Here is a 19646-nt window from a genome sequence, read left to right on the forward strand (position 1 = left end):
GGTTGGAAACAAGAAGTTGTTGCCTGCTTTTAATGGAGAAGGCACCTGTAATTGCAGATGCTTTTTCAAAACTGAGAGACAAATGATGCCGTGTACGCTCTGCCACCTTGCAGGCTGCATGTTAATTTCCAGTCTTCTTAGTAATTGGTATGGTAGAAGTAATTCACAAAAGTGATTTTTTACTTGTCTAAGCATTTCCACGCAGGCACAGGAACCAGAACACAGAATAATACTTGGCAGTTATGGGACATGTCACTGGAGGATATCAACAGGCTTTACAAATATTAATTCATTAAACTTCACTCCACCTAGCAATTATACTTTTTTCTTCTTACTTTGTGTACATTTGATGCTTGCGAAATGTCGGTGACACACTAGAGACCTCCATCTCCAGGACTATCACAGAACAGGTAGAGCACAGACCTCAGCAGTACAGGTTTCTTTACACTGTTCCATGGTGCCCCAACCCTTCATTGGAATAAACACCTGTAGGTAGCTTAAGTTGGTCTACCCTGGCGTCAGCGGTCAACGTGCAAGCTACATAACGTAGCTTGCATATCTCCCATTGATGTACTTACGTTGATGTACTGCGGTGTCTTCATGGCGCAACATCGTTGGGAGACACCCTCTAGTCGATGCAGCCTTGCTCGTTTCAGAGAGAGAGATGACTAATTCAGTCAACTGGAGAGCACTCTCTGATCGACTGAGAGGGTCTACATAGACCCATTCAATCGATGCCTGCCACTATGGCAGTGCAAACATACCCTTAGTCTCCATGACTATCCTTGTCCTCTGAGACTGCATCTAGGAGATCAATGAGTGTTGGACCAAGAATACCATTCCTAACAGGACACTAAACAGCGGTTGTGGTAACCTCATGATTGTAACCAGTACAGAGCAGGCTTCTGCTTGTGACTTGGAGATGAAAGGCTCCATGTTCCTCTAACAATTACGTGAACATCCAGTTCCCTCAGAAGCCTCCTAAGAGCTGATTTTCAAGGACTAAGTGTTTAGAAGAGTAATTTTTTTTTCTGTATGTGAAAAGGTAAAATAAGACCTTGTTTAGTACATGCCTTTTACTCCTACTGAAGATTTAATGGGCTATCAATTAAATATTCTTTAGCTAGTTGGGAGAAAGCTGCATAACATGTTACATATATGTAAAATGGAATATATTTCCAGATGTACATTGGGGCACTTATCTCAGGGTGAGGAAATAAATTAAAAGGGAAAAGCTATAGCCTGGCCCACACTTGAAAGAAAGATGATAATCATTAACTTTAAATATATATATTATTTATTTATTTATTTTTAAAAACAAAAGGCATGGGGCAATAAGTTAAGGAAGGTCTGCATCGTGCCGTTAAGAACAATCCTTGCACTCCTTTTCATGGTTTTGTTGCTGCACTTAATGAGTACTGCTTGGGACCATTTGCCATGTCATCAGTCAGGTGAAGTGAGGTCCGTATACATCATTCACATGGTGGCTGCAGACCATTGTCCTCTTCAGGCCTCCCTTTCCATTACAAAATCATGACTGCCATTGACAGTCTTCTGCAAGCACTCCAGAGTGCCATGGCTTCTACACTGGAAGCTGAGCTGGATCTAACTGCCACACACCAGTGAACCCAACACATGGAAACGGCAAATGTTAGTGTGCTCACAGCAGTTGGAGCAAGGAAAACTGTAATTCACTTTGTGGCTGATTGAAAATAAGGTGCTACTTGGTGTTCTGCAGGTGTAGGCTAGAGTAGTGTGATGAGCTTTGGTTGGAGATGCTGGGTGGGAGCTGGGACATCACTGTTAGGGTTTGTAAGTGCAAATGAAGGGCAGCTGAACCAGTTAAAGTAGCATAAGGCACTGTATAAATATTGGGGCTATTACTAGCAGCCAGGGCCCAGTGGAGTCAGTCAGGAGGAAAAGAATTTTCAGTACAAGTTGGTTATAGCAGGGCTTGGTTCCTCTCTTTCAGAGGAGTTTTTGATGTAGAGTAAACTTGGGGGGAACATAGTTACATATGGTTCTTACAAGACAAATAATCAGAGCAATTGTTTTTAATAGTGATGAACAAAACCCCCCCAAAGAGTACAGTATGCACAGTAAGAAGCCGCAATCTCAAAACATACTAAATGACAGAATTGAAGATTTATGACTTTCCATGTCTGAAGTGCAGTATTTGAGATAAAAGTACTAGAAAAAGAAAAGATTAGAGCATTAAGAGAACAAGAAATATAGGGACAGGTCAGTCAGTGTCTAAAAGTACTATGGCCAATATTACATGCATTTCAAAGAGTGGCACATCAACAGAAGAGGAGATTCCGTCCCATCTCCTTGTTCTCTCCCCATTTCTTCCAGGGTCACTAGCTACCATTTCCAGTTACTCATTCTTGAGCTTCTTGATCTGGGACCTTGCCTGGGTTCCATTCCTCTGTAGGGGACAGTTCAAACCATCCCTCTTGCTCTCGGTAGATGACTGGAGCTGTATGGTGACAGCTATGGCTTCTGCAGCCTCTCCTGCTCCTTTCTCTTAGTAGTAGTGCCCCCCATCCTCCCAGCAGGGGGCTCTCAGCAGTTTCCGCTAGTTGCACCTGCTAGCCCCAAGTCTGAGAATATGTATCTCCCTTTCAGCACCTTATGACATCACAAACATCTAAAACAATACACAACCAATCAATACACTTCGTCTTTCACATCCTGCTCTGACTGAATCATCATTGGTGTCCTCTGCTGTTACATTGGGCAAAGAAGAATCTTGAACTCATTTGGCAGGTTAGTAAAAAAGGCTGATTTTTTTCACCTCTCTTTCTACAAATAAAAATGTGTATAGCTTGGAATTTGGAATCCTTACCTTGGAACTTCCTTTGTGTTGACAAGCACATACTTGGGTAGATTCTCAATTCAGTAAACAGGTACAGATGTGCATACATGTTGATATACAGATAAATGTTATAAATAAATACACTGCTTTTTTTATACACTGTTGTACACCATCTGGGACATAATTAATTGGCAGTATATTACATGCAGCAAGGAAAACCTGCTCTTGGTGCTACGTACTGATGCACAAGTGCATGCTTACACACATGTAATCAGAAATTTTGTACCATGGTGTGTAGATGACTGGGAGGCTCTATGTTGTATGGTGATCCGCATGTGCAATATATAATACAAACAGGGAGCTAACCTCTAAATGTTCTACAGTACTATTGTTACTACTGGTCTTCGTTTTATGATTCCAGATCACATATAGGAAAAGATTTTCATTTCCTTTACATAAATTTCCCAGTTTACCTTTTAAGATTCTAATATAAGCATTGTATATATTTTCCTGTAACTAGTTCCTCACCATTTCCCAGTTGCTTCATGCCCCACTTTTATTGTTGGGTTTTGGCAGCTGGATTTATAATTGAATGACCGAACAACCCCAGTCCCTGTTCAACAGGTGGAGATAACCCTTCCCAAATTTCCTAGATGGCTTTAAGTAGGCATGTCAGTCAAAGAAGAGGAAAAAAAAAATCTACGGGGTCTTCTTTCAGGCACAATAGCCAGCTGCCTCTCTCTATTTTTAGAAGGGGTGTGCAAGGGTTCTATGGAGTGGAAAACTTTCCACAGACTGTTATTAAAGCTGCAATAGTCAGCACAGTGTAAAATGAGATGGTGCTGCTTTATGTTTAGTCCTTCTCTCTCTGCCACTGCTTTCTAGGCTTGGGCTGCACTGCTGCAATATATTCAATAACACTGCCCAGTTCTATTACCAGTTTATCAAAGCCATATTGGAGCTTGAGTGTACTTGTTTCTTCCGTTCTCTGTCAGCCATGGCTGTTTCCAGGTAAAGAATTTACTTTGTCTCCAAAAGGCTAATAATTTTAGCAAATTTAATTGAAAAGAGCTTTAATTTTCACAAGATAAATTAAGATAAGTTAAGTTTTCATCAGGTCTTATGTAGTCTCAATTTTTTTTAAACATGAAAACTGATTCTAGAAGCACGTTCTTTAATCACTTGATTTAAGATTTCGTGCAAAAGTTATAACTGGATTCCACTGTTACATAGAAAAGTCCTGACATTTTCGGAATAATGTGGAAGCACAGTCTGGTGGCAGAGGGAGGGGCGGAACCTTACTTTTTAATTTTATATAATTGACTGAAAATAAAGGAGATAAATTAATGACTTTCATATTCAGTGTAAATTCTAATGCACCTTACTTGTCTGGAGGATGGGAGGGAAGAGTGAGGAACTAACTTAAATGCTAGTAAGTAAAATAAGAGATGCTATTTTCAAAAACAATTTAAGGAGGCAATATGTTACAGAAAGTGATGAATAGGTGAAGTAGTCTGCCAGTCAAGTACTGTTAAACAATAGATTTAAGCAAGCATTGGGTGATTATATGAAATATAATAGTTCAGAGGTCCTTGTCCATAGTGGAGCTCCTCCGCATGTTTGTAATACAAATAACAATAGTCAGTTTGGTGCTTGTGCTACCTTTCTCAGGAGTCAGGAAGGAATTAATCACTGATCATGCTCCTTTTCCCCACTAGAGATGTGTGTTTTTTCTTTGTTGCGAGAGATTTTTTTTTCTCCTATGGAAAAGAGATACATATATAATTTTTAAATCTTTTAAATTTTAAGATAGAGATGTTCAGTTGCTGTGAACATTCTATATACCCTGAGGTCCATCCTTTTGCACTGAATGAGGCAGGGTCATCTGGAAAATACAGTAGGCAATCATTTAATTAGACTATCAATCATACTACATATACATGAGGGAGCAAAATTAAGGTTGAATGGGCAGCCTTTAATTCTGACACTTCCTAAGTATTTAGTGTTCTTTTAACATAATGCTGTGGGTCTTTTGCATGTAATATTAGAGGCAGAGCTTGTATCGCTGCCTATTAAAGTTGCCTAACACGTCTTGTATTAAAAGACGCTGGTTTCCAGTTGCTTTTAACTTAGCCCAGAACAGCTGATGTTTGGCAGAAATTTTCCATGCTGGTTGCCTACAGTGGATTGAATTTGGAAAAATTCAGCCAAAATGGTTCTGTTGCTTCTCAGAATGAGGCTAGTGAAAAATATGTTTTGCTCATGTTAAAAAATTCTGAACTCTATAAAACAAAACACTATCACAAAAAAACCGCTGAAAAGATTGGCATCCGCTTTTGTCAAACTACTATAATTTATTCTGAGAATCAAGGAAGCTTAACAAAGCAAAAATCTTTGGACTCCTTGCACCTTGGTCCTGATGTGTTAAGCAATAAAAATACCAATTGGAGTTACACACAACATTATGGTGAATATTATACTATTAACTTTTTAAAAAATAACTGAAAGGAAAGGGGGACTTATTCTCTTCTGAGTTTTCTGCCTCTGTGCTGATCAAGAATGGATTTGAAATCAGAAGGTTTCATTTTCTCAAAGTAGATGACGTACTGTTTAAGTACACACACAAGTGACACTTTAGGAATAATGCTGTTTTTCTTCTTCTAATGACCTTCCTTCTTCAGTGTTAGAAGAAAGCAACTCTTCTTGTGGTAATTTTTCTGTCCTGCTTTAGTGCAGAGGCCTGGATTAGATGACTGCTGGAGGTCTCTTCTAGTCCTACATTTTTATGATTCTATAGTTGCATGACATCACATATATACCTACTTTTTAAATGCATTCCTCTTTTTATAATGCACCTCTGATGAGGGGGAAAATATCATTCAAGGTATGGAAGTGTTAGAGATATTATAAAAATCCTATTCTAACCATTTCCCCTTCCCTGCATTTATAATAAAACTTTATTAAAAGTGAAAACTTAAATGAATATAACTGAAATTAAGCTGCTTGTTTGCTACATAAAAATCTTTGTTTTTAATTACACCATTTTTTTTCAAATGTCAAACATCTGTACTCATATTAAGTATTGTAAGTCTTCCTGTTGTTTACCTAACCCTATGTCCTGGGTCTGTCACTTTAATTAGCTTTTTTTATATAAGTGGTTCTTAATAAGAATGATTTTTAAGTAGATACAAAAGGTGGAAAAATGACTCCCTGTTCTGAAGTAGGGAGGTAGGTAGACTTCATGCAACCCTAGGTTTATAAACCCTGTCACCATTTGTTCAGGCATTAAAAATAGATAGGTTTCTGTCTGTATAACATCTGTATGAGACCTTAAAAAGCAAATTGTTCTTTCTCTGTGATAGGCACTTATGTAAAAAGTAGAGCTGGTCAAAAAGTGGGTGAGAAAAATGACAGAAAAACTAGTTGTTGAAGTAACTTCTGTGGGTTTTGAAAAGGAACAACTTTTTGCTCATTCAGAAAACTTCATAAACTTTTACAATGTAAAATATTTTGATAACTTAGTTTATGAAATTTTTCATTTTTGTTGTCCTGATTTCTTCCTTTGTTTGTTTTTTGCTGCTGCCGAGGGGCAAGGAAAAAAAGGAGAAACAACTCAGGAAAATAATCTTTCTTTCCATTTTTTAAAAAAATGGAAACCAAATATTTAAGTCAAATGGGGGGAGAGGGGGGAAAGGTTTAAGTTAAAAGATCTAAAAGAATTTTCTTATTTGAAAAACTGACCACCTCTTTGCTGCCCCAAATGACCCTAACTCTGATGGCGATAGTTGCAATCATTCCGTTTGAGTGGTGCTGGGGTGTGAGCTGCTGCTCTTATGTAAGTGGTGCTCTACGCCCAGGTTAAGTGAGTTTAATGGAAGTTAGGCACTTACAATACTTTTGGGGAGCTAGACTTTAGTCACTGCCCAAAAACTTCCTTAACAGAATTAAGTTTGATGGACAGTGTTTTTTGTCTCATTCCGGGACACTCAATATCCTTATGCTTAAACCTCTGACAGCCAGGCATTCTAGGGTTAAGGTACACACCATCTCTGCCCTCTCTTCCTGAGGTGTGAACTTAGTAATTGTAATGGATGTCTTCCAGCTCCTAAAGCCAACCTGTGTTTCACCCTTACATATAGAGTGCTTTCTCTCCCTTCATACTTTACAAAAGGCAGCAGGCATAGGGCATTTCAGGTGAGGTGGTTGTATGCAACCAGGTACCATGCTGGAAGCACGTTTTGGGGAATCTTCCTCTTCCTTTACTGCTTAGCTGCTCTTGCTCTACAGAGTATCCCTGGCTTGGGTCTGATGCAAAGATGAGCCCTAGGGCAGGGGTTCTCAAATGGGGCGTTGTGACCCCACAGAGGGTTAGGGGGAGGTGGTGAGTTATCAGACCCCGCACATCCTGGTAAGGGTGATGGCAGGGGGGGAGAGGCTAGCACTTTGGAGGAGGGTAATCTCAGTCTGAAATATTTTCTAAGGGGGAGGGAGGGTCCTAGCAAAAAACGTATAGGGATCCCTCTCCTCGGCTGGGCCGAACCGGACCCGGCCCTCCGAAGCATGCAGGAAGCTGTGCCACACCCAATATGGCCGAAGTTTGGGCAGGGGCAGGAATGCGGGAGGGCGCTGCCACGTTTGGAAGGTCGGCGATCAGCTACTGATTCTCGCGAGGTTTGGCCGGCGGCTGCTCCCGCCCTGCCCCGCGCCGCCGCCGCCGCTCCGTGTCAGTCGTTGGCCGGTAATGGCGATCGGCTAGCGACGCTGAGGTGACTGAGCTGCGCGGCGAGCCCGGGCCGGGCCCAGCGGGGGAGTCGGGACACAGCCGGCCGGCGAGGAGAGACGTAACACGGCGGGCTCGCCGCCCGCCCCAACGGGATGTTCTAGGAGCTGCCCCCGGGCGGGAGGCGGCGGCGGCGTCTCTCAGGTGAGGAGCCTGCTGGGGGGCGAGCGGCCTGTCCTCCGCCCTCAGCCGGACCCTGCCCTGCGCCGCGTCAGCTCCTCGCCCGCTAGGGGCGGTAAGGTGGAGCCCCGGGGCTGGGACGCCTTGGAGTCGGGCTCCCCTGCGCTCCAGCGCTGCCAGACCCACTGGTCCCCCCGCCTCCGGGGGCTCCGTAGCGCTGGGCAGCGAAGCGCTGCCTGCGGCCTCCGGCCCGTGCTGTCACTCCGTGTTTAAAGAGACCTTCCCGTAGGGCCCTGCCCCGCGCTGACCAGCTCAGGACGCCGCCGCCGGTTAGCGGAGCCTCACTCGCCGAACTGCCCGGCTTACCTGTGGCCGGGCGCTGGCTGCTCATTGCTCCTGCTCTGCTTGGGAAATAAAGCTGGGTTGGCCCCGTTCCCCTCTCCTCCGAGCTCCCCACGCTCTGGTATGGCATTTGGTTGGCAAACGCTGTTGAATGTTAACAGCCACTTTTTCATTTTAAATGTATATTTAAAAAAAAAAATAATCCCCCCCCTTTTGTGTTAACATTAGGCCTGTAAAGCCGTGTTTTACAATTCCAAACGGAAATTCGGTAGCTAAACCAGCAGATGGCTTGACTGTTTTATAGCCTTGTCTGCGCTTGTCTACAAAAGTGTTGGAATGGTTTGAATGTATAACATCTGTATGCACACCTTTCATCCACTCATAACCCAGCAAACATTTTACAAATTTTGGTTATGCTATCTGTTTGTGGCCTGGAGTTTATGCAGATTTTGTATTGCTATGACTGTCATTTTGGGTTATGATTCTTTTTTAAAAAAACTAATTATCATCACACTAGTACAACCCCTAATGTGGATTCAGTTATACTGGTATAGCTTACTTCCCTTTCTGTAAGGGAATAAGTTATACTGATATAATTGCATCCACAGTTGTGGTGGGGAATTATTCTACTTTCACTATACTGGTATAACTAAAGCAGGTAAACTTTCTTGTGTAGAGGAGCCCTGCAGTGCCTGGAAATATGGGATCTTTATTTTGTTCAAGTGTGGTTGAACTTGTGCAGATCTAGACTGGTCAGTTTTACTTTCTGGTTCTCTTGCGGTTTACACCACAATGTAATACATTGCATTTGAAAAGTGGCTAAAAATACTGCTCTCAGCAAAAGTTCTAGGCACTCTAGGATAGATACCTTAAGAATCACAGAATGTACTGGTGCAACCAAATTTGGAAGGCATGCTGTGTGGATTCAGCAAAATGGTTCTGTCAAACTATGTTGCTTTGGGGATACACTGCTAACCTGTTATAAGGGCAAGTGAGACAACTAGATGCTTCATATAATTTTTGTCATTGAAACAGTTTCATTACTTAAATAATGTAGTTAAAGGTGTGTCCACCCAAACACTGTAAACTTTTTGGAGCGTCAGTTTCCATGAGAGATCCTATTAAAATAAAGGTATACTGGGTCTTCTGAATGTAATCTAAATTTGTTTTAAGAATTTGCAAGAATGTTCATTTGTCTCACATCCATAAGTAAAGTTACTCATGTGAATATGTCATTGACTTATGGGGAAATGGGAAATGATACAGTATTGTCTTCCTGAATTTGTAGACTGCTCCAGTATTCCTGATCCCCTCATATCTTTCTCAAACAGCAACATCATGAGATTGATTGTTAGTTGCCCTGCTGTTCCCATCTCTTTGGGCAGAAATGAAACTGACAATCATAATTGAATAGCAGAGGCAGGCAGTGGAGCTATTCACAAAGTGGAGTAGAGCAGAGTGTACCATATCCCTGTTTGTAGAAGCTTGGAGCTGGGGAGAGGTTGAGTAGCAATTGGGAGACTGAGATAGTTGACCTTTATACTCACTTCTGTTGCAACAGTGTTCTTAACTAGTAGTGATCATCTGCAGCTGAATACTGCAAGAAGTCATAGAAATTTAAGACAGTGTCACATGTATATTTACAGTTTTGTTCTTTTATATTGCATTGGTTCAGCTCAATCCGCTTGACTTTTTGCTCTGGATGTAAGTTGCAAGCAGCAACTTTGAAGAATATTTTTTAACTTCTCTATTAAAAGCTTTGGGAACATATAGAATTCAACATTACACTGCATTGTTACAGAGCAGTGAAATATAGAAGGTAAAATGTTTGTACAGCACCTAGAGCAGTTAGGTCGAGGACCATAACTAGGGCTCAGAGGTGCTACAGTAATACAAATAATAATAGATTCAGAGTGGTAGCCGTGTTAGTCTGTATACAGCAAAAACAACGAGAGTCCTGTAGCACTTTAAAGACTAACAAATTTAATTTCTGCAGGCATAAGCTTTTGTGGGCTGCAACCCACTTTGTCAGATGCCACAGTTAGTTGTTAGTTTTTATCTCCTCTATGAATTAAGAAAAGTTTCATTGGCTAGTAGTAGTTTTGGGCCATAATTGCTATCCAGTTAGTTCCAATATGTCACTGTTTGGCTTAGCATCTTGGCATGGAGGTTTCATATATTCCCAAAATTGGCTTAATGAAAGTATGGAAGGCTCTTTTCATAAACATTTGCTTTCCACTTTTCTAATATGGCAGTTTTCAGCTGGTTCATGCCTCTCCATCATTGGAAGGGATTTCTAATATAAGGCAACATTGTGCATTGCAGCCTGAATCATTAGATACAGAAAGCTGCTGTTTTGCATGAATGATCTCCACAGTCTCCATTCCAGAAGCAGAGTCTGGAACTTAGCTTGCCTGATTCTTGTGACTCTTTCTATTAAATTAGTTCTCTCTAGAATTTCTGCACTGCTTGTAACTCTTGATATTAAATTATTTCCCTCTATAATTTCTGCACTAACGTGTAGTCCCCTCTTCCACCCATTGCCTTTCCAGCACTTAACTAGATATGTCTACTTTAAACTTTTTCTAAAGCAAGGGGAATCTAAAGGTCTGACCGCTAGAGCAGCTTCATCAGCGGCTCCTTTCTTCCAACTAATGGTCTTTTGGGGGACATTGACACACATTCTGTAGGGTAATTTTTATGTAGTGTAATTGTAGCTGTGTCGGTCCCAGGATATTAGAGAGAAAAGAAGGAGAAGGGTGGTGTGTGAGGGTAGGGGGTAGAGGAGAGAGGGAGCTAGTTTTCATCTCAGCCTTTCAGTCATTGATGAAGAGCAGGATAGATCTTTTGTGTAGTGACCTGCCTGCTGGATGATTTGTCAGGAGTTGACTTCAGTTATTTTGAGGGCACTAAGAATAGCTCTTATAACTTCTAATATAAATCTTGATCACCTTATTATGTTCATCTTCTAATTTTGCCTTTTCATTCTCCATAACAGGAATTTCCTCAAAACTCTGTCGTGACTGTTGAGCTATTGGTAGAATATATTTAAGTTCCTGTGCTTCGAGGGAAAAAGAGGTATTGACTAATGAGAATTGTTGTTGACTATGTTATTATTATTTTCAGGACTCTTAAAGCGCAGTCCTCTTAAAATCACTTTATTCTACTGTACTAATTTTTCAAAGCACTTTCCTTTTAAATACTCTGACTGGCAGTCCAACTATGTTTTTTTTAAAGAAAATTCTCAGGTGTTATGCAACCACTTTTTGCATAAGTTACTTAGAAAAAATAAGAGATTATCAGTCCATATCGTTGAGTTGCTTTTTCCTCCTTTTCCAGGCATCTGTAACCAATAGTATTGAAGGAATTTTGATGTGTTTCTTGGCCCAGAATGTGCATGATAGAATTCAGTGGGAGTTTTATGATTGACTTCACTGAGAGGAGGCCTTCATCACTTTCCTGTTTCCAGTATTCTGCTCTGCAGTCTTGCCTGCTTCTGCAAAATTAGTCTCTCTCACTTCATACTGGAGTAGCTTTCTCACAGAAAGGCCTTATATATCCCTCTGCAGCCAGCTGTATAAAAGTTTGTTTTCACTGCTCTGTGGAAGTGGTCCACATGGGGGACTACTCCACCCCAAAGTGACAGGAAAAGAGGTATTTCAGATACTACTACAATAATGTGGGCTATATAAATCCCAAGATTGGCTTCAGGATAGAGATCCATGGACCTGAGGAATTTCTGGGTCTTTAGGTCTCAGATGACCCAGAATGGCAGGATGATTACAGGACTTGGAAGTTTAAATAAAGTTCTGGTTTCTTTAACATTCAAAAAGTTTGTTTCTCTGTCAACTGCCTCTGACTGTGTGGGTTTGGGGATGGGGTGCTTGGATTCATTAGCAGACCTGTCCAAGAAATGGCTTTTCATGTTCTTCTTGCCTTTAAATCGTTTCATCTATCTGAAGCTTTTGGAAAAACGTCACTAAATATTGTTTTCTTACACTCTTTAAAAAATTGTCTAATTATTACGTTTATTGTCTCTGCTTCTATATCTCAGTCAAACTTCACACCCATATTTCTTTTACAGGGTAAGGTGACAATTAACATGTCAGTTGTTCCTTTCATTCATCCATTGGTAGGGCCAGACATTTTCAAGGCTTTTCAAAATTCTCTAGAGACGACCCTTGGCTGTGTTGTACTTCTTCAGTTCCCTCTTAATGTAGCCTCTTTATCTGAGATCATCTTATAATTTCTTCAGACTCAGTGGAACGCTTATTGCCGTAGATTGACAGATTCTATCTGTCTTTCTATATTGAAAACTATGTTGTAGACCTTACCACATACCTTCCTGGATTTTTGTCTTTGGTCGCCTTCAGTTTCCCTCAGAAACATTCTTATCCACAGTGTCTCCCATTGTCAGTAGTAGTTCACTCTTGTTTCTTTTTAAGAAAATTACAGCCTGTAGTCACCTTTTTTGTTGCTCAGTGATCCAACTGGTGATGTGAATAGTGTCAAAATGTAATTTGAAGGTACAATTTATTCATTTCTTAAATGAGCAAGATAACATTTTCTTTGGGCAACAGATACCTTTATTCACTCTTATTTTGTACACTTCTGGTCCTTCAGTGAATGTTTCTGTTTGTAGGTAAACTGACAGGATGTGGAACAACGAATTAAAGGAGGTGCCTTTACAAAACCCAAGTCACTCTCAGAACAGGGATTCTATCAGAGGTATGGATTTGCTTTGTTGTATCACTTCACTTTAGAAGCAGTTTTATCCTAGGTTGTGTAATATTTTGTACTGTCCTGTGAATTTTGTTGATTTTTTTCCTTAATTGTGTCAAAAGCTAAAACCATAGCTTATACACGGGCCCTACCAAATTCATGGTTCATTTTGGTCAATTTCACGGCCAGAGAGTTTTAAAATTAGTCAGTTTCATGTTTTCAGATGTTTACATTTGAAATTTCACAGTGTTGTAACTGAGGGGTTCTGGACCCAAAAGGTGGTCGGGGGAGGGATCCCAAGGTTATTGTACTGGGGGTGTAGGATTGCCACTCTTACTTCTGCCCTGCTGCTGGCAGGGTTCTGCCTTCAGAACTGGGCAGCCAGAGTGGAAGGCTGCTGCCAAGGCACTCAGCTCTAAGCCTGTGCCACCATGAGCAGCGCAGAAATGAGGGTCGCAGGGTATGCGGGAGGGATTACCAGACATCTGGTTTTCCTGGCAGTCTCCCACAAGTGGGGGTCTGACAACTGGAGTCTCAGCCTCTCTGCACAGGGAAGTGGTGGTAACAGCTGAAGCTGTGATCCGGCTCTGACCCTCCCTGGGAGTGGCCCCTGCAGCGTAAGAGGAAGTCCTGTCCTTCCCCATCTCTGGGGACTAGCAGCTGGAGCCCTGCTCATGGTAGGAGATCCCAGCTGGGCGCCATATTTCACATGGGAGATCAGATTTCGTGGTCTGTGACACATTTATCATGGCCATGAATTTGGTGGGGCCCTACTTATATAGCTTGCTTTCTGTAGAACAGCAATTCACAGACAGTGGTCCACAGAGAGCAGTTAGATCACCTGGTGCTGATTCCATTCCATTGCTTTGAGCCATTTTTATAAATGCTCAGGCTCTTAATTGCAGGCTTTGCCCAGAAAGGACAAAACATTACATTAAAAACACTTAAATTGGTATTTTCTAATATTACTTTTTCCATGTAAGCAATTAATGTAATTGCCATATGGACGTTGCATGATCACAAACAGGAGGGCAAATGGCTCATGATATAAAATTTTGGTTAAGATGTGGTCCACACTATGACGAAACTTAAGAACCCTTGCTATAGTAGATGACAAGCATTGACCTGTAAAAATCATATATATTCTATAGTTTGATAGCTGAAATACCTTATTGTAATTAACCATGATTATCTCTTTAAAAGTTCTTGTGAGTGTCTTGTCAGAGTTTATAGACTTATATTTAATTAAATATTATTGTGGGTTTTCAAGGATTTTGTAGATGTTTTGTTGAGGTATTATTTTTCAGCAAATGTGTCCTGTTGCTATTTCCAATTCCACCCTTCCCTTTTCTCTCATGTTACATCTTGTCTTAAATTAGATTGGTAGCTCTTCAGGGCAGGGACCAGATCTTTGTATGTTTGTGCAGTTCCTAGTACAATGTGGCCTGATCCTGACTGGGGCTTCTGGGCACTGCTGTAACATATAATTTGCATTTAGCAGCACTTACAGCTGATTTTTTTTTTAAAGTGCTTGTTGAAATAGTCTGCTTTAAGGAAAAAGATAGTACTTAAATACTATTTCAATAATTTTGGGCATGTTACTAGATTTGTGAAGATAGCTAACCTTATACGTTTAGCTTGTAAAACTGAAGTCAGTAAAACTTATAAATTTATCTTTGGAAATCTTGGCTATGTGTTTTGTATATGTCATCTGTGAAGTTTAAACATATAAATTGGTACTCAAGAGTAACAAGCTGACAACTTGCAGTCCAAGCTTCCTTTGACAATATATTCATAGCCTCTTTGTAAAAAATATATAAAACCTTATATAAATGCAAAGTGTAAGATATAATGGAAAAATCCCACATATGTGTATGGTCACATGGGTAATGAATTTGATATAACCTTTTAAAATATATGAGAGTTCTGGCTTTAGATGTAATAGAAAACTCAACCTAACTTATATAACTCACATTAACTTTGATTTCTTTGTTAAAAATAAAGTTTTTAAAGAAAATCAGAGTATTGCATTGTTCTGTTCTAATGAACTCTATCTGATAATGACCCCCACATACAGGAGTTTCGAAGGCCTAGTCTACTTTGCAGGCAGAATTCGGCAGCAGTCGTCAGGAGTTACACAAGCTACGCAGAGTAGCTTGCGTAACTCCCGTCGACTTCCTAGCTTCCCGTTAGTGCGCCGTCTCCACTGTGCTGCACCTATGGGAAATGCATTCCCATAAACACAGCGCTACGCCTTTTGAGGAGGTGGTTTAATTGAATCGACTTCTGGATCGACTGAGCGGGTCTTCTGTCGCTCAGTCGATTTGGATAGATCGATCTGATGGTGGCGAATTTGCCGCCATCAGTGAAGACATACCCACCAGTGAATTTGCCGCCATCAGTGAAGACATTTGGGTTGGATTCATTAAAAGGAATTGGTTAGTGAGCCATGCACAACTGTTTTAAAATGTTTTGTTTTATTGTGTTCCTTGAATTAATAGGAAACTTGTTTTTATTCTTTTATTTTTGTTTTGTGAGATCTAACCACAGCAGGGGATACTTTTTCTCAAACTAAGGCTGCAGTAAGTATTATTTTTTTCTGGATTGAAAACAATGGCCACTGCAGTTTTATTGAATGCATTGTTTTCCCCATAGTTTGATTGTTTTAGAAGTAAAAATAGGGGAGGAGATTGGGAGCATGAAGATTATAGATGTTTCTCATTGCTTTTGACAGCAATTCTGACAAAGTAACTTGGTGCTACAAGAAACTCAGTGCTGAGGATGATTAAAAATCAGTCTTGCTTGGCTACTATAAAACTAATACCTTTATCAATTAATAGTTTTGTTTGTATGAATCAGAAGGTCTACGGAACATATGGGTTTTTTGTAATTTTTAATTATTGCATAAAAGTTGTAAATGTTAACTAGAAACCTATGATATCTATATATTGAAGTTTTTAAGTAATATTAAATATTCCTTCTATTTATTTGTATTATCATAGCACCTTTGAACCTCAGTCATTGATCAGGACCCCTTTGTGTTAGGAGCTATACAAACAAAGAACAAAAAGACAGTCCCTTCCCCAAAGAGTTTATAATCTCAGAAAGCACATAATCCGCCAGCTGGTAGCCCTGTAAGTAATCCAGGGCTTCCAAATTACATGTCCGCTTTCACTGACCGAACTGAATATTATAAAGAATCTTGCTCCTGAAGACCTTAGTTAGGGCTAATAAATATCACGGCCAAGATGTTTTAAAAGTGACTAGTGATTTTGAGTGCCCAATTTTGGCACTTTAAAGGAGACTGGTTTTCAGAAAGTACTGAGTTCCCATTCTCTAAAAATCTGGACCCCTTTACAGTGTTAAAGTTGGACACTCAAAGTCACTAGTTACTTTTGAAAATCTCCCACATCTCTGTAGGTCTGAGCTGTAGAGAGAGATACTTCTCATCATTTTATTCATTATTTTAAAGGACCTAACTGTCCTCTTCTTACCTACCGTAATTCAGAGATTGGGCTGTTGAAGCAACATACAAAGGTTTCATAGTTCCATATGTACTGCGCCAGCCATGGAATACTACTATGCTGTGGGAACTTAAGCTGTACACTCATGACGCAGTGCTACATGTTCTGTAAACTGGGTACAGTGAAATCAAGATACTAAATTTCTTTGGCAACTTAAGGAATTTCTCTGTAGGTCCATCACCTCTCTCATTTTGAATAGCTGTGTGACGAGGTACAATTTTATATGTGGAATCCTATTTCATATTCCTTTTAGACTAGAACAGGGGTGTCAAACATACGGCCCGTGGGCTGCATCTGGCCCACAAACCTTTTTGATCCGGCCTGCGTTCGGCCAGTTTAAGTGAGTCGTGCTGCCACCGAAAGTTTCTCTGCGTATGGCATTGCCACTTTAAGAGAGTCTTAAAGCGGCTATACCTTCCTCCGCAGAACCCAGCTGCTGAAAAGCGGAAGACGCCCTGAATTTTTCGGTGGAGGATATTGCTCCTAGAAATCCCTTAAAGCGGCAATGCAGTCAATCCGGCAACAGGGCCCCCCGCAAAATCCCGCCGCTGAAAAGGGCTGATGCTGCGCCGCCGAAAAGGGGAAGATGGCCCGAATTTTTCGGCGGAGGGTATTGTATGGCTCCTGTGAAGTGCAGGTTATGTGCATTTGACCCATCACCATCAGCGAGTTTGACACCCCTGGACTAGAGTATTATAGAATACAGTGTGTGTTCATTCTTAGTGGTGATGTTTCAATGAGGCAAAGTGTAAATACCTTACATGCCATTTTGTATTATCAATTGTTGGCAATGACCCACTTATGGAAACAGAACTTAATTTGGATAATCTTTTTTGTACTAATCTTCATAATCTAATGTGGTTTCTGTTCACAAGACTATACAAGTTTATACCATCAGACTTTTAAAGCTGTTCCTGCCTGTAATTGTTTCTTACTATGAAAGTGAGAGTTGTATAATTTTTTTTTTAAATTGTATCCTCACCATTTAAACAATGAATCTAAATATTGTTTTGTGTCTTGAAATTCTAGTTGCGTCATACTAAGAACAAATTGGAGGTAGTGCATACCAGCACAGTAGTGTTTGATTCTGTCATGGATGCCAAGAAGCCCTCTGCCAGTGCTACCAGGAAAATAAGCAGAAAAGGTGTGTATTATTGAAAAGATTAATTATATAGGGCAGGGTAAGAATAAGTATTTCTGAGTAGTATCATTTTTATTTTTTTAATTCTCTTTTCCCAGTTCCCTTTGTTCATGAACTGGAGAGAAAGTTGGAGCAATGTTTCTGTTTCTCCCAAATACATTGGCCTGAAAAAAGTATATGCTGCCTATCTGATATTTGAAACTCACTTTGCTGCAACTTGTCTGTTAGTTGTCCATAGTCTGTTAGCTTGTTTCCATAGCATTCCAGCTAACAGCTACATGTGCTGATGGCTGGCTCCAACAGTAGTGTTACATTGGCGTGACCATCTACATTTTTAAATTTATTTATCTGGTTAACTTATTTTAATAGTTTCACAACACTGGCTTTCAAGGATAAATGCTCTTATAATATTGCATTTTTAGAATTGATGTCACATCAAGGCTATGAAAAGAGGAAAAATCATATTGTCTAATGCTACTTTTAGAACTTAAACCAGTTATGAAAAAAGTGTTCCAATTGGCAGAGAGTGTTTTCCTCATCCCTGCTCAGCCCCTATGGTTAGTTATAATTTAGCTTATTTGGCATTTTCACAGGTTTTATATTGACATGTCAAAACAGCAAGAAAACTGGTTAGATCTCTGAATCAGAGAAACATAATCAACTCTCTTGGGCTTAATCATTCCCAGTTAAGGCTTTTTAAATATTATTTTACAAATTTTATATAAGGAGCTAGTGCAATGATTTGCGTTGAGTGTTTACCACTTACTCCTGGTAGCTTGAAACAGCTTGCTGGTGAAGAGAAGGTGATAATTTAAGTGCTGTTCTTCAGCACTAATTGAAACTGAAGAAGATTGCATTCTAGACCTGAGCCTTCTCTCCGTGCAGATAGTAGGTACCTAGAGAAGGGGTGGCCAACCAGTTAGAGAGGAAGAGTCAAAGATATGGCAAAGAGCCATGTCTCTTACCCTCCCCTGAAAAATCAGCTGTTGTGTCAATTTCTGCAGCAGCTGGTTAGTTTCACTTACAGTATCAAAGAGCTGCAAAGAGCCACCCCGACCTAGAGGATTCTTTGGTTTCTGCTTCAGCCTCCAGGTCCTCCAGCCAAAATAAGTCTCACAAAGAGAAGTCCTCCCGCAGCCCTCTTCGAGCTACAACTCTGGAGAGCAATGTGAAAAAGATTAGCCGTGTGGAATTTCGTGAACCCTTGGCTTCATACAGGTTAGTGCAAACAGAGAACTGACCTTTACTGTGAAATACACAAAGACTGGAAGACAGCTGTTGCCAGTGTTCTTGCCAACACTCCAGGACTAGGTTTATTTTTTTCTGCCAACAGATGGAGATGAACAAAACCCTATTGGCTTTTGATTGATCAAGTATAATGTCTGATGTTTTGGGTCTGGGGCTTTATTGCCCATTAACAGGAGGATGGACACAATGATCCAATCAGTCTCTTATATCTTTAATTTAAGTGATAATCCCCCTAATATTTGGAATATCACTAAAGTGTTGTATTTGTTCCTGAAAATACATTCTTATTCTTCTGCTTCTATTTACCTCTAGTAAAATAATACACTGTAATTCTACTAATGTCTACTAAATCCAAACATTGAATTCTTCGTATTGAGACAATACATTTGTTTTTAAAGATCAGTGAGCTTATTTTAACTGGGATTTTTAAGGGGTCAAAGTGAGTTGGGCACCCAAGTCCCTTAAATTGTTCTGAAAATTCCAGCCCTAATGATTACTCGTCAGTTCTTGTCATCAGGTTTGAAAATACCTATTTGTATGCTTCCTACCTCCCAGAAGTTAATTCAAAGGAATTTGTTGGTATTTTCTTCATGCGTTAATGAAAACATGTTTAATAAGTAATTTAATTTTGTCCACACTCTTGATTGGTGCTTTAAAATGACAATGAAATAACTTTTTAGATTTTTTTACTACCTGTTTTTAGAAACCACCTTTAAAAGATTGAAATCAAAACTACTATTATTTTTGTTTGTTTTTATTGTTTAAAAGGCGTCCCTTAACAGAGCTGTCACTCTTTAACAATAATTTAATTTTCTGTATCAGTGTAGAGAATCTTCTTCAGCACTGGTATTGTAGATGATACCAGAATGTCTGAAAATGTTTTATTTAACTGCTGTTTTCCTGTTGCAAAGCCAGCAGAGGAAATATAAAGCATTATTGCAAGTCCTAGGG

General features: G+C 40.1%; 1 protein-coding gene across 5 annotated transcripts in view; it reads left to right on the top strand.

The window, feature by feature from the left end:
• Nucleotides 1-7549: 7549 nt before the first annotated feature.
• The window catches only part of CEP350 (centrosomal protein 350), a 123937-nt gene continuing 111840 nt past the window's right edge, over nt 7550-19646 (top strand). For 4 of the 5 annotated variants that reach the window (XM_067535212.1, XM_067535215.1, XM_067535214.1 and 1 more), the window contains exons 1-6: nt 7550-7742; nt 11059-11138; nt 12703-12788; nt 15321-15364; nt 17336-17450; nt 18533-18665. In XM_067535212.1, coding sequence (XP_067391313.1) covers nt 12716-12788; nt 15321-15364; nt 17336-17450; nt 18533-18665 — 365 coding nt within the window. In that variant the 5' untranslated portion in view covers nt 7550-7742; nt 11059-11138; nt 12703-12715. The remainder of the gene's footprint in view (nt 7743-11058; nt 11139-12702; nt 12789-15320; nt 15365-17335; nt 17451-18532; nt 18666-19646) is intronic. The other variant, XM_067535216.1, reaches the window with a different exon arrangement.

Source organism: Emydura macquarii, unplaced genomic scaffold, assembly GCF_026122565.2.
Source record: "Emydura macquarii macquarii isolate MOO-44397 ecotype Brisbane River unplaced genomic scaffold, CSIRO-AGI_Emac_v2 contig_3477, whole genome shotgun sequence".
NCBI classification, from domain to species: Eukaryota; Metazoa; Chordata; order Testudines; family Chelidae; genus Emydura; species Emydura macquarii.